The sequence below is a fragment of the Ochotona princeps genome, chromosome 2, assembly GCF_030435755.1.
Source record: "Ochotona princeps isolate mOchPri1 chromosome 2, mOchPri1.hap1, whole genome shotgun sequence".
NCBI classification, from domain to species: domain Eukaryota; kingdom Metazoa; phylum Chordata; class Mammalia; order Lagomorpha; family Ochotonidae; genus Ochotona; species Ochotona princeps.
Genome location: NC_080833.1, coordinates 107,478,744 through 107,491,404, shown reverse-complemented (window position 1 = coordinate 107,491,404; position 12,661 = coordinate 107,478,744). Strand labels below are relative to the sequence as shown.

Here is a 12,661-nt window from a genome sequence, read left to right as displayed (position 1 = left end):
AGCTGCATATAATTACTGTTAATCATATTTTCTTTTTTTATTATTATTATTAGAAAGTCGGATATACAGAGAGGAGGAGAGACAGAGAGGAAGATCCTCCATCCGATGTTTTCACTCCCCAAGTGAGCCGCAATGGGCCGGTGCTGCACCGATCCGATGCCGGGCCAGGAACCTCCTCCGGGTCTCCCACGCGGGTACAGGGTCCCAAAGCTTTGGGCAGTCCTCGACTGCTTTCCCAGGCCACAAGCAGGGAGCTGGATGGGAAGTGGAGCTGCCGGGACTAGAACCGGTGCCCATATGGGATCCCGGGGCATTCAAGGCGAGGACTTTAGCCGCTAGGCCACGCCGCCGGGCCCTGTTAATCATATTTTCACATTGGATTGATGCCTTTATCATTATATACTGTCCTTACTGTCTCTTCTTTTTTTTCTTTATAGTTTTTGTCTTACATTCTATTTTCTATGATACAAATGTAGCCACTTTTGCTCACTTTTGGATTCTTTGTGGGTAGAATGTCTTTTTTCATCCTTTTACTTTCAGGCTGGATGTATTTTTACTGGTGAAGTGAGTTTCTTGTAGGTAGCATATATTTGGATCCTGTTTTTTAATTCAATTTTCATTTTTTAATTGGGTGATTTAGTTCATTAGTGCTCAAGGTTACTGTTTGTAAGTCATGACTAAGTCATGTCATTAAAATTTGTTCTTCTATTTTGGATATCCATTTTATGGTTCTTGTGGTTTTCTATCTCAAATGTTTTCATGATAGTTGATAATCTTTCTTTTCCTCTGTACATTAAAATCCCTTAAGCATCTTTTCTAAGATGTTCTCAGCTTTTACCTTAGAAAGCTTTTATTTCTCCTTCGTTTATGATTCATAACCTCAATAGCTAAAATATTGATTGGCACATATTTTCTGTCATAAGTGAATGCATCATTCCATTCTTTCCTGGCATGTAAGGTTTCATTTGAAAAGTCTGTGATTTTGAAGGAAGTTCCCTTAAATGGTCTGGTACTTTTCTCTTAGACTTCAATCTTTGCATTGTACTTTGCAGGATTTGACTATATCGCAATGAAGATCTTTCCTGATCATGTCTAGTATGCAACATGTAGACATTCTGTACTTGGCTGTCCGTATCTTTAATCAGATGAGGGAAGCATTAAGTTAATATTTCAATGAATGATATTTTGAGATTCTAGTTCTCTTTGCCTTCAGGAATATTCACAATTCAAATATGTGTTTTTCAGTGGTGTCACAACATTCTTAAAAGCTGTCTTCATTAACACTTTTTCTTTTTTCTTTTTTTTGTAGAACTACAGTATTTCAGAAAACCTATCTTAAAGCTAGCCTAGCCTTTTTTTCTGCTTGATATAGTCTGTTTTTAAGGCATTCAACTACATTTTTGTTTGTTTATTAAGTTCTTTGTTTTCAAGATTTCTGTTTTACTTTAGGTATTCTGATAACCAAATATTTTGAATTTTTATTGGATATTTCACCAATGTCCTCTGTTTTGGAGTCATTATAAAAGCATTATTCTATTCCTTTGGGGGTATCATATTGCCTGACCTTTTCATATTTCCTTTGTCCCACATTGGTTTTTGTAAATCTGAGGAATTAGTTGCTTCTATTACATTTATTTATTTATTTACTTACTTACTTTTTTTTTTTTTTGATACAGTTCCACAGGCTCTGGGCTTGCACCTTCTCCCCTCCCCAAATCCCTATATTATTACAATAGTATAGTCCTTCAAAAGCAGTCATAAGCTCATTGTTCTGCTATTTAAGTGTATCCTGACATTGTAAGTATGGACAATGGCACAGAGTCCAGCGTCCTATTGTCAAGATATATGTAACAAGTTCATTGGCAGTCCATCTTTGATTTGGAAATAAGATGCATAATGCATTGTATCTTCACATCTTGATATGATAGTCTATTATACAGTTCCTCTAGATAACTATATATAAATGGATGTTTATCTGTGTATCTATTGATCCTGTGTTTTACATGAAGGCTGCCTTATAGCAGAGAGAGCATATGATATTTGTTTTTTGGGGATTGGCTTATTTCACTGATCATAATGGTCTCTAGTTGGGACCATTTTGTTGCAAATGGTAGAATTTCATTCTTTTTGATTGTTGAGTAGTATTCAGTAGAGTTGATGTACTACAGCTTCTTTTACTTTTAAAACATCTATTTTTAAGAGAGAGAAAATGAGAGAGAGAATCTCATCTGCTAGTTCACTCTTTAAATACCCATAGTTGGTACAACTGAAGCAATGAGACAAGAAAACAATCCAGGATTTTATGTAGGGATCACATCAGTTGCTTGAGTCATCACTGCTGTTTTCCAGGGTCTGCATCAGCAGGAATCTGGATTCAGGAACTGCGGCCACGAATCATCTCTGGTACTGATATGGGACATGAGTGTCTGAACTAATAGGCTGAAAATCTGTCTTGTTAACACTTTTAGCAAGTGATTTTCATGGTAAAAGACTTTTTCCTGAGGTGTATCTTCAGGTATTTTGGCATTATTTCTAGTTAGATTTTGTAATATAGACTCTTCCTGTATCATCCACAGTAATTGATGTCAGTCATGGTGGTGGTGTGGGCATTATTAGCAGCACTTAAGGTATGGTCCAAGGTGGCAGGAGTACCCCTGTAGCCTTAAGGTAGGGTCCAGGGTGGTAGCCCACTATGGCTGGAGTTACAAAAGCTCAGTCCTCAAGGGTATCCAGGTTTGTAGGAGCATACCTGGGGTCACTGCAGTGCAGGTCTGAAATCCAGAAGTGGGATGTGATTCCCTATGTTTCAAGCCCTGTATTTATATTTGATATCTTCACACCAATCTACTTTTTTCCTGCACAAATAGACAATTACTCTTTCTGCATTGTTGCCTGGAATTAAGGGAGGAATGGAATGAGTAGTCCTATAGTCACCTACACCACAATATTAGATGACAGCCAGAGCCTAGTGCAGCATGGGCTAAAGCAAAGGTTCATTCTGTAGCAGGAAGCCTAGTGCCAAAGTGGTCTTTTTCATATTAAGGCCAGTAAAACCAATCATGAGTGTTTGTTGTCTGGGGCAAACTACAGTCAACTGAGACCGTGGGGCTCTACTTAGGACAGATCTAGGGAGTTCATCCACAGGCACTGCCCTGGGGGCAGGGATAATCATTGTCTGAGCAGTGATGATTTTATGAGCTCTAAGCTAGAGTTCTGTGTTCACTTCAATGCCCTACTCTTCAGGGACTGGACTTTAGTACCTCGCTGTTTATCTACTGTTGGAGGAAGGGTGGTGAAAACAGTCCAGTGGCTCTCCAAGTGGACACTGAGCTAGAGCACACCTGAATCTCCCAGTAGCAGGGCACTGCCCTGTGGTGTGCATGCATGCCATTCCCATGAGAGGGTGTAGGTAATGTAGGGTGGCACACTTGTCTGGCTTACTGAGATACAGATCTATACCTGATGTAGAAGCAGGTTAAAAAAAAAACCTGACAGCCATAACTAGGCTTGAGGTAGGGACCTCTGATCTTCTGGTCCTGGGTCTTATCTCAGTGGGTTTTCCACTGAACTACAGAGAAAGGCCTGAGGTACTTTGCTGTTCTACTTTCTTGCAGTTGAAGTCCTTCTTCTGGCCATCTGCCAAGGGTTGGAGGAGGGGAGGTAGAGGGAGTTCCTTGGTCACTTAGATTGGCACTAAGCTGAGTCATACATTTGATTACATATGATTTCAAAATTTCTGCTGACAATAGGCATTATTGAGAAAATTAGTGAATTGGAGGAAACTATAAATAATATATTTCACAAGCAAAGACTGGTTTTTAAACTACCTTTGAAAAAAAAAACTAAGGGCCTGGCACAATGGCCTAGCATCTAAAGTCCTTGCCTTGCATGCACCAAGATCACATATGGGTGCCAGTTCTAATCCCCATGGCCCCGCTTCCCATCCAGCTCCCTGATTGTGGCCTGGGGAAGCAGTCAAGGATGGCCCAAAGCCTTGGGACCCTGCACCCACGTGGGAGGTGCAGAGGAAGTTCATGGATCCTGGCTTCGGATTGGCTCAGCTCTGGCCATTGTGGTCACTTGGGGAGTGAAAACATCAGATGGAAGATCTTCACCTCTGTCTCTCTTCCTCCTCTTTGTATACCTGACGTTCTAATAAAAATAAATAAATATGTTAAAAAGTTAAAAAACTAAAAAAGCTAAGCTAGATAAAATAACCAGTCATAAAGGGACAAAGATTTTTAAAAGCACATGTTAGAAAATAAATCCAACAAGGCAAAAAAAAAATTAAGACATTTAACTTTGTTGGCATTCAGGAAACGTAAACAAAGATGATCAATGCTGTTGTATGTACATAAGGTTAAGAAAACTTCTAAAGTTGATGTGATTTTGGCCCAATGTTAAAAAACGGAAGTATTCATATACCTCAGACGGGGAATCGAGCTGGCTGATATATTTACTTTAGACGACAATTTGGAATTATTAATTGAAAATTCACATAACGCATGTGCCCCTAATTCCATTTCCAGGCATGCACCCTTGAGGGACACATGTGATCAAGAAGATAAAAGCAAGATATCGTTTGCAGCATTCTTTATAATACTGAAAAACTGGAAACAATCTAAGTTTTTATCAATAGATTAATTTTTAATTAAAATTAGATGTGTTCCTATTATAACTTATTTTTACCATTATGTTTTGGTAGTTCCTACATTCTTTACATTTTAAAGTGTCATAGTTGATTGGTTATGATGTTTTGCTACTCAAAAGTGCTTTGTTTTTCAGCAACTGACATGTCCTGGGAATAAGGAATGAATGATTGATGAGAAATTACTTACCTTTAAGTACTTGGAGGCAAAAAGCCTTGTTAGCATTTGGAAGGTCATGATGATCCTTTTTTTTGCTTTGTGTTCTGAGACCTCTTTCTTCACATCATTGTGAAAACATGAAATAAAGTTATTAAAACTTTCCTAATCTAGATTATAAATTATAATTTTTATAAACTATAGTATTAAAGTCTTTCCTAGTCTAGATTATAATTGAGTATTTCAAGAAAGGTCCTGCATGCCCCCTCTTCTCCACCACTCCATTTTATGATATATATATATATTTTTTTAAAGATTTATTTATTTTTATTACAAAGTCAGATATACAGAGAGAAGGAGACACAGAGAGGAAGATCTTCCATCCAATGATTCACTCCCCAAGTGAGCCACAACGACTGGTGCTGCGCCGATCCGAAGCCGGGAACCTGGAACCTCTTCTGGGTCTTTCACGCGGGTGCAGGGTTCCAAAGCTTTGGGCCGTCCTCAACTGCTTTCCCAGGCCACAAGCAGGGAGCTGGATGGGAAGTGGAGCTGCCAGGATTAGAACCGGCGTCCATATGGGATCCTGGCGTGTTCAAGGCGAGGACTTTAGCCGCTAGGCCATGCCGCCAGGCCCTATGATATATTTTTATTTTTAATTATGTTAGATCAAGATTAAAATAGAGATCAAATATGAAAAATTTTTCAGCAAGCAATAGCAGCTGGGTCTGAAACATCTCCAATCTAGCTCAAATTGCAAATGTATGGGAAACCTGTTTTAGGTCATAACTGTAAATATAAGTGAAACTTAGGTTATTTCTGGTAAATGTTTATGTTAGGCTGAAATGAAACAATCCCAGTCAGTCAAAGGAGCTGACTAGTATGTGATTTTGTGGCTAGGTACTCTCCAACGGGTAATCCCCAAATGATACTTACATAACTATCACCAGTTAATTTTTTTGATTTCATGTCTGTTTTCCCCTTGGTGTTTTGCTCTTAGAATATTAAATCTCTTTCAGTATGGTGTTCCCCAATTCATGACTTTAAAAAAAGATTTATTTTATTCTAAATGTCATAGTTACAGATAGAGAACACACACACAGGGAGAAAGAGAGAGACCTTCCCTCTGCTGATCCACTCCCCGTATGGCTGCAATGGCCAATGCTGGGCCAAGTAGAGCCAAGGGCCAGACGTTTCAACCAGGTCTCTACCCGGGTGACAGGGGCCCAAACACTTGGCCAGTGTTCCGCTGCTTTTACCAGGTCATTAGGTGGGAGCTGGATTGGAAATCAAACAGTTAAGAAATGAAGTGGCACCCATGTGCTGTGCCATGGTGCAGTTGGTGGCCTTCCCACTACATCACAATAGTGACCCCCAACATCTGTAATTTTTAGCCCAGATTATGATAATAGTCTCCTAATTGATCTCTACATATTCATTCTTGCACGTGTGTCACAAATATTTTTTTTTTCCAAAATGAAAATGTGATTGTGTGGCAAAAAAAGCCATTTGGTGACTCTTCATTGTTTAGAATGACTGAATTCTTAGTAGGGCTTAAAAGTTAATTATAATCTAGTGCTAATGTGGTTATAGCTGCTGGATTCTTTTCAGATTCTCTGGACTCACCATGGTCTTTGTTTCTTTGAGATTTGACATTTACTTTTTAAAATTCTAATTTGGTCTCCTCAGGTTAACCTGGAAACTCCTGGCTATTTCTGGAGAGTCACTGCAAATTTTCTCAAGATTTCTTGGTACCTTACTTCTTCATTTTTAAAAAGGTTCATCTATTTTTATTGGAAAGGCAGATTTACAGAAGAAGCAGAGGTCTTCCGTCCTCTGGTTCACTTCCAAAGTGGCCGCAATGTCTGGAGCTGAGCCAATCATAAATCAAGAGCCAAGAGTTTGTTCCAGCTCTCCCATGCAGGTGCAGGTCCCAAGGTTTTGGGCCATCCTTGGCTGCTTTTCTAGGTCACAAGCAGGGTGCTGGATGGGAAGTGGGGCATCCAGGGTTAGAACCAGTGTCCATATCCCAGTGTGTTCAAGGTAAAGACTTCAGCTGCTAGGCTACCATCCTGGAACCATTCTAATGTATTTTTAATGCTACTTAGAAGAAGTTAATTTCAAGAAGATGTGATTTTGTTTATTCTTTCTTAAGACATTCAGCCAACCTAGCAAATCCACAATGATATTCAAGCTGACAAACTGTAATTTTTAGATTTATTAACCTTTTAAAGCTCTCTGGAGGGGCAGGCAGGATAGCATTAACAAGCCAATCTTCTACAGGTGCCAGCATTACATTCAGGCACTGGTTCATGTTCTGGCTGTCCCACGTTCAATCCAGCTTCTTGCGTATGGCGTTAGAAAGCCTTGGGAGTCTGCATCCACATGGGAGACCAGGAAAGAAGACCCTAGCTCTGGCTGCAGATCAGCTCAATCCAGCTGTTGTGGCCATTTGAGGAGTGAACCAACGGATGGAATAACTCTCTTTCTGACTCTCCTTCCATTTGTTAATCTTCATTTAAAACAAAAATAAAACGTATCTTTTTAAAAAAGCTCTCTGGAGGCAAAGGAAGGAATGATACTGCTGAGTGAGGTAGGGAGCAGATTTTGACGTTTAAAAATTTTAGAAATCTGTTTAATCTCATTCCATAGGATCTGTGAATATATCCATCTGTTTATCCATCTAACCTATCAGTTCTAAAAGAAACATGATATACTTTATGGAGGAAAAAAGGAGAAATCTACTTTCATATGTGCCCTGTGTACTTTGACTAGCTAGCTGAAACAGAAGATGCCTAGGCTTTTGAGAGTATGTGTGGGAACATGGATGCCTAATGGCTGTTTGTTGGCTATGTGAGTTGAATACTTTTTTTAACTTCTCTGACCCTCAATTTTGTCTTTAAAGTGTGGATAATTTTTTTTACAAGGTTGTTAGTTGGACAGAAACATTGTGAGTTGGCATTCATGAAGTGTAGTTTTCTTCCTTTAATTCACAGTGGAATTAGTAACATAAATATTAACGTGTTATATTTATAGAAAGCTACAACTGGAAGCCTAACATTCAATGTTCTGCTTCCCAGCCTTAGTGCAATCTTGAAGAAATTAAGTTTGGGAGTAATGTGCTTAGTCTTTAAAATCTTGAGCTCCTTAAATCCTGTTCTTCTAGGGCCCGGTGCCGTAGCCTAGCGGCTAAAGTCCTCGCCTTGAACGCACCGGGATCCCATATGGGTGCCGGTTCTAATCCCGGCAGTTCCACTTCCCATCCAGCTCCCTGCTTGTGGCCTGGGAAAGCAGCTGAGGACGGCCCAATGCATTGGGACCCTGCACCCGCGTGGGAGACCCGGAAGAGGTTCCTGGTTCCCGGCATCAGATTGGCGCGCACCGGCCCGTTGCGGCTCACTTGGGGAGTGAAAACATCGGACAGAGAATCTTCCTCTCTATCTCTCCTCCTCCCTGTATATCTGACTTTGTAATAAAATAAATAAATCTTTAAAAAATTTTTTTGAAGAACTGGTAGATGAACTGTAGTAATTAGAACATAGACATGAAGGGTAGGAGATGTAGTTTCCATAGTGAGGGATTTGGAAAGAGGAACTACAGAAAGACCCCTGGAATATATAAGTGAAATGATCTGCTGCATCTAGAAGAACAGGATTTTTTTTTTAAAGATTTATTCATTTTATTACAGCCAGACATACACAGAGGAGGAGAGATAGAGAGGAAGATTCTCTGTCCGATGTTTTCACTCCCCAAGTGAGCCGCAACGGCCGGTAAGCGCCGATCCGAAGCCAGGAACCAGGAACCTCTTCCGGGTCTCCCACACGGGTGCAGTGTCCCAATACATTGGGCCGTCCTCAGCTGCTTTCCCAGGCCACAAACAGGGAGCTGGATGGGAAGTGGGGCTGCCGGGATTAGAACTGGCGCCCATATGGGATCTCGGTGTGTTCAAGGCGAGGACTTTAGCCGCTAGGCCACGCCGCCGGGCCCCCTAGTTCTCAAAATTTTAATCCCAGAAATAATTGGTAAGGTCAGAGCCAAGTGCATCTCCTTTTGCTAATGCTGTATTTTATTTGTAGAAAATAGAACACATGATTTTCATCAATGTTCATCATGAAGAAATGCCAAAAGCATCCAAGAAACAATTTAATGTATGTACAAATAATCTTTAGATAATTTTTAATTTTTCATTCCAAATTTCATACTTTCTTCTATTTGATGGCCTCACAATACAAAGCCCATACTTGGTGAATTTTGTTGGCAATGCTGTGTACTATACTTGTAAACAGAGCTTCACCCACTTTCACTTACCATGTTACCCAAAGGTTAGATAAGATAGTGCCTAAAACTTATTTCAGAGTCTGGGTTAACAGCCTTTTAATTATTCTGAAATAGTTCATAATTAGAGATGAAGCTGTGTTTTCCCTGGGTCTAATTAATTTCTAATCAAATCCAGCATCATCTTAGTCTTTACCCCTTTCTATTTTTAACCTTCTTTGAGTTCTGCAGAGCTTGCATATTCACATTTGCTTGCATTATAGTAATCCACAAAAGCTGCATTCAGTGTACAGTATTGTTTTTTAAGGTTTTATCTGGTTATCGAAAGTCCTTGGCCACCAGGCGACTATGTCATGTACCCTTAGTGGGAGTGAATCATCAGACAGAAGATCTTTCTCTCTGTCTCTCCTTCTCTTTGTATATCTGCCTTTCCAATAAAAAATAATAATAAAAAAATTCTTTGACATTACTGGGTATTTTTGGCACAGAGATATTTAATCAATTGATGCTGGCACATGGGTGGTAGCGCATTTCTAACTGTATAGATCAATGACTTTGCAGCAGAATCGTATCTAAGAAATTCAACTAGGGGTCAGTGTTGTGGCATAGCCGGTAAAGCCAGTGTCTGCAACATGAACATTCCATATCAATGTGGATTTGTGTCCTGGCTGCTCCACTTGTGATCCAGCTCCCTGTTAATGGCCTGGGAGAAAGGAGAGGAAAAGGGCTCAAGTGTTTGGGTTACCGCAAGCATAGCTTAGACCCTGATGAAGCTTCTAGTCCTCGGCTTTGGCCTGTCCTAGCTCTGGCCATTGTGGCTATCTGGGAGTGAACCAGCAGCTGGAAGATCTCTCTCTCCCTCTCTATGTATGGAACTCAGACTTTAAAATGAATAAACAAAATATTTTAAAAAGAAGTTAACAGAAAAGAAATTCAGTGAGTCACAAGGATTTTGCATGGGGGCACCTCAGTTTCTATCCTTTTGCCTGGCTGACCATACTCTGCTGTCTCATTTGCATTTTTTCTTTTACTTTAGAAGACAAATGTGTAACTCTCTGAAGACTTTATGATGATTTTAGTGCAGTTTGTAAGAAATTATTGCTCTCACTTTAATTATTGATGAGTTATTACTAATTATTGAGGGTCTCAGCAATCGAATACATTTAATTTTTGATTATAGTTAAAATCAGTATGGTCAAGGTATTGTGGGAATCATATATAAATATTTAACTTTTTTGTTTATCCGTATGTACACAACATACAACTACAGATACATGAAATTTAATATGGGACCTTTATTTCAAAACCAAAGATAGTAATATTTAAAAACTTTTAAAAACTGGGAAAAAGGTACTTTGACAATGTATTTTTTTTCTCAGCAGCACTTGACTCTTTCCCATGGCTTAGTTAAGTGAGAGAGAGGAAGGGAGGGAGAAAACTCCAAAACCTCCTGACATCCCATTGCGGGGACCATAGCAGCTACCCCACTGCAGGGACAAGAGGGGCATTTCTTCTTCCAGCCCCACCACTATCTCACACATGTACCCCTTTACAGAATCACACATGAACAGCCGGGATAGATCTGAAGTACAATGAGGAAGTCAGCTACAGTCTTCTGTGCATGGACCCAGCCTGAAGTGACAACTGCCTTCAGCCATCACTGTGGCATTCACAAAGCAATATCTTACTTTAAAATTTTTCTTACCACTCTTGTCATTGCTTGCTGACATCTTGGCCTTGATTTCTCTCATTAGATCAATAAACACCTTGACCATGTTTTTGCGAAGGTCTCCATGCGTTGAACACTGCTTCATCTTACTCCTGGCCTTCTCTATGGGCACTTGCTTCCACTCTTCCAAGTTGGACTTGTTTGCCTCAATCATGGTGGGATCTTATCTTCTTTAGACTTCATACAGAGAACCTATCTCCAGCATTCCACAGTTGGTGTGAAGTATTCATGTTTGGTGACTGAGAACACCAGGAAGACTTTCTCTTTCCCTGCTCTGGAAGTAGTTGTCTTGAATAGCTATATTTTCCTCTTGTGTAGCAGAGTCCAGACTTCCTCTCCATCCAGAACTACTCTCTTTCTGTAACTATCAGCTTTGGAAGGCTCATGGTCTCCTACAAACTTCTCATATGTGAACTGAAGCACCAGGGCCAACTGACTGACCCCTGTACTGCCAACCATGATCACCTGATGCAAGACCAAAGAGTTCTTCCTTCCTCTTGTTGGCAGCCATCCTGTGGAAAGCTTGCTCACCGCCATCACTGAAAGGCTGAGTAAGGCACAGATTCTCACCTGGGAAGTCCCAAAGGGCAAGATGTGGAAGACAAGGCCATTTGTCAATACATGTGTTTAAAATATTTTATTGAAATGCAGTATTGTACATTCCAAGAAATGCATGTAAGTATACAGATAAATGAATTTTGGGGGTTTTGGATCACACTTACAACCAACATTCAAATTAAGAACAACGCATTGGTGTGGGCATTGTGGCATAGTGGGTTAAGTCAATGACCGCAACACCAACATCCCATATAGATATCTGTTCTGGTCCAAGCTGTTCCACTTCTGATTGCAAAGGCAGCAGAAGATAGCCCAAGTGATTGCGTCCCTGCACCCAGGTTGGAGACACAGAGGAAATTACTAGTTTCTGGTTCATGGCTTTGACCAGCTGTGGTCACGTGGGAGTGAGCCAATGGATGGAAGATTTCTCTCTCTCTCTCTCTTTCTGTAACCTTACTTTCAAATAAATAAATAAATAATGAAACTTTTAAAAAAAGAGAGCTTTTAGGAAAAGCATTACAAGTACTGAAGAGATCTTTCTATTCCCCCCTATTTTTTATGTCTGTCTTTCTTTCTTTCTTTCTTTCTTTCTTTCTTTCTTTCTTTCTTTCTTTCTTTCTTTCTTTCTCTCTCTCTCTCTCTCTCTCTCTCTCTCTCTCTCTCTTTCTTTCTTTCTTTTTTTAATGTGTAACATAAGTGTATGTTATTGGACCTGAAACAATAACCTAGCAACTGCAGTTCTCGCCTTAAACACCCATATGGGAATATGGGTGCCAGTTCTGATCTTGGCTGCTCCACACCCCATCCAGCTCTCTGCTTGTGACCTGGAAAAGCAGTTCAGAAAGACCCAAAGCCTTGGGACCCTGCACCTATGTGGTAGATGTGGAGCAAGCTCCTGGCTCCTGGCGTCGATTTGGCTCAGCCAAATCATCGGATGGAAGATCTTCCTCTCTGTCTCTCCTCTTCTCTGTATATCTGACTTTCTAATAAAGATAAATAAATCTTTTTAAAAAAGAGTATGTTATTATTTACATGGCATGATTCCATGAAGTACTGTGTTTAACTGTATACCAAATGGTATGACATCTACACAAGTTTTATACTTTAGTAGATAATGCAAATATAAGAACATATGTGATAATTATTTTTTGCATCCTGGCTTATTTTGCATGGCAATAGCAATCTCCAGTGGCATCCATTTTGTTTTTGCAAAGGTCATTCTGTTTATGAGTAATATTGCACATTTTTTTATCCAGTTGTCAGTTGATGGACATCTAAGTTGATTTCATAATAG

The 12,661-nt window shown here is 39.9% G+C and overlaps 1 protein-coding gene across 1 annotated transcript in view; it reads right to left on the bottom strand.

Moving 5' to 3' along the window:
• FLG (filaggrin) overlaps positions 1-11,320 on the bottom strand; it is a 49,105-nt gene extending 37,785 nt beyond the window's left edge. The window contains 5 exon segments of the mRNA XM_058655690.1: positions 10,769-10,965; positions 10,968-11,079; positions 11,081-11,139; positions 11,142-11,299; positions 11,301-11,320. Of these exon segments, the coding sequence (XP_058511673.1) occupies positions 10,769-10,965; positions 10,968-11,079; positions 11,081-11,139; positions 11,142-11,299; positions 11,301-11,320 (546 nt within the window).
• Between the last annotated feature and the right edge of the window lie 1,341 nt (positions 11,321-12,661).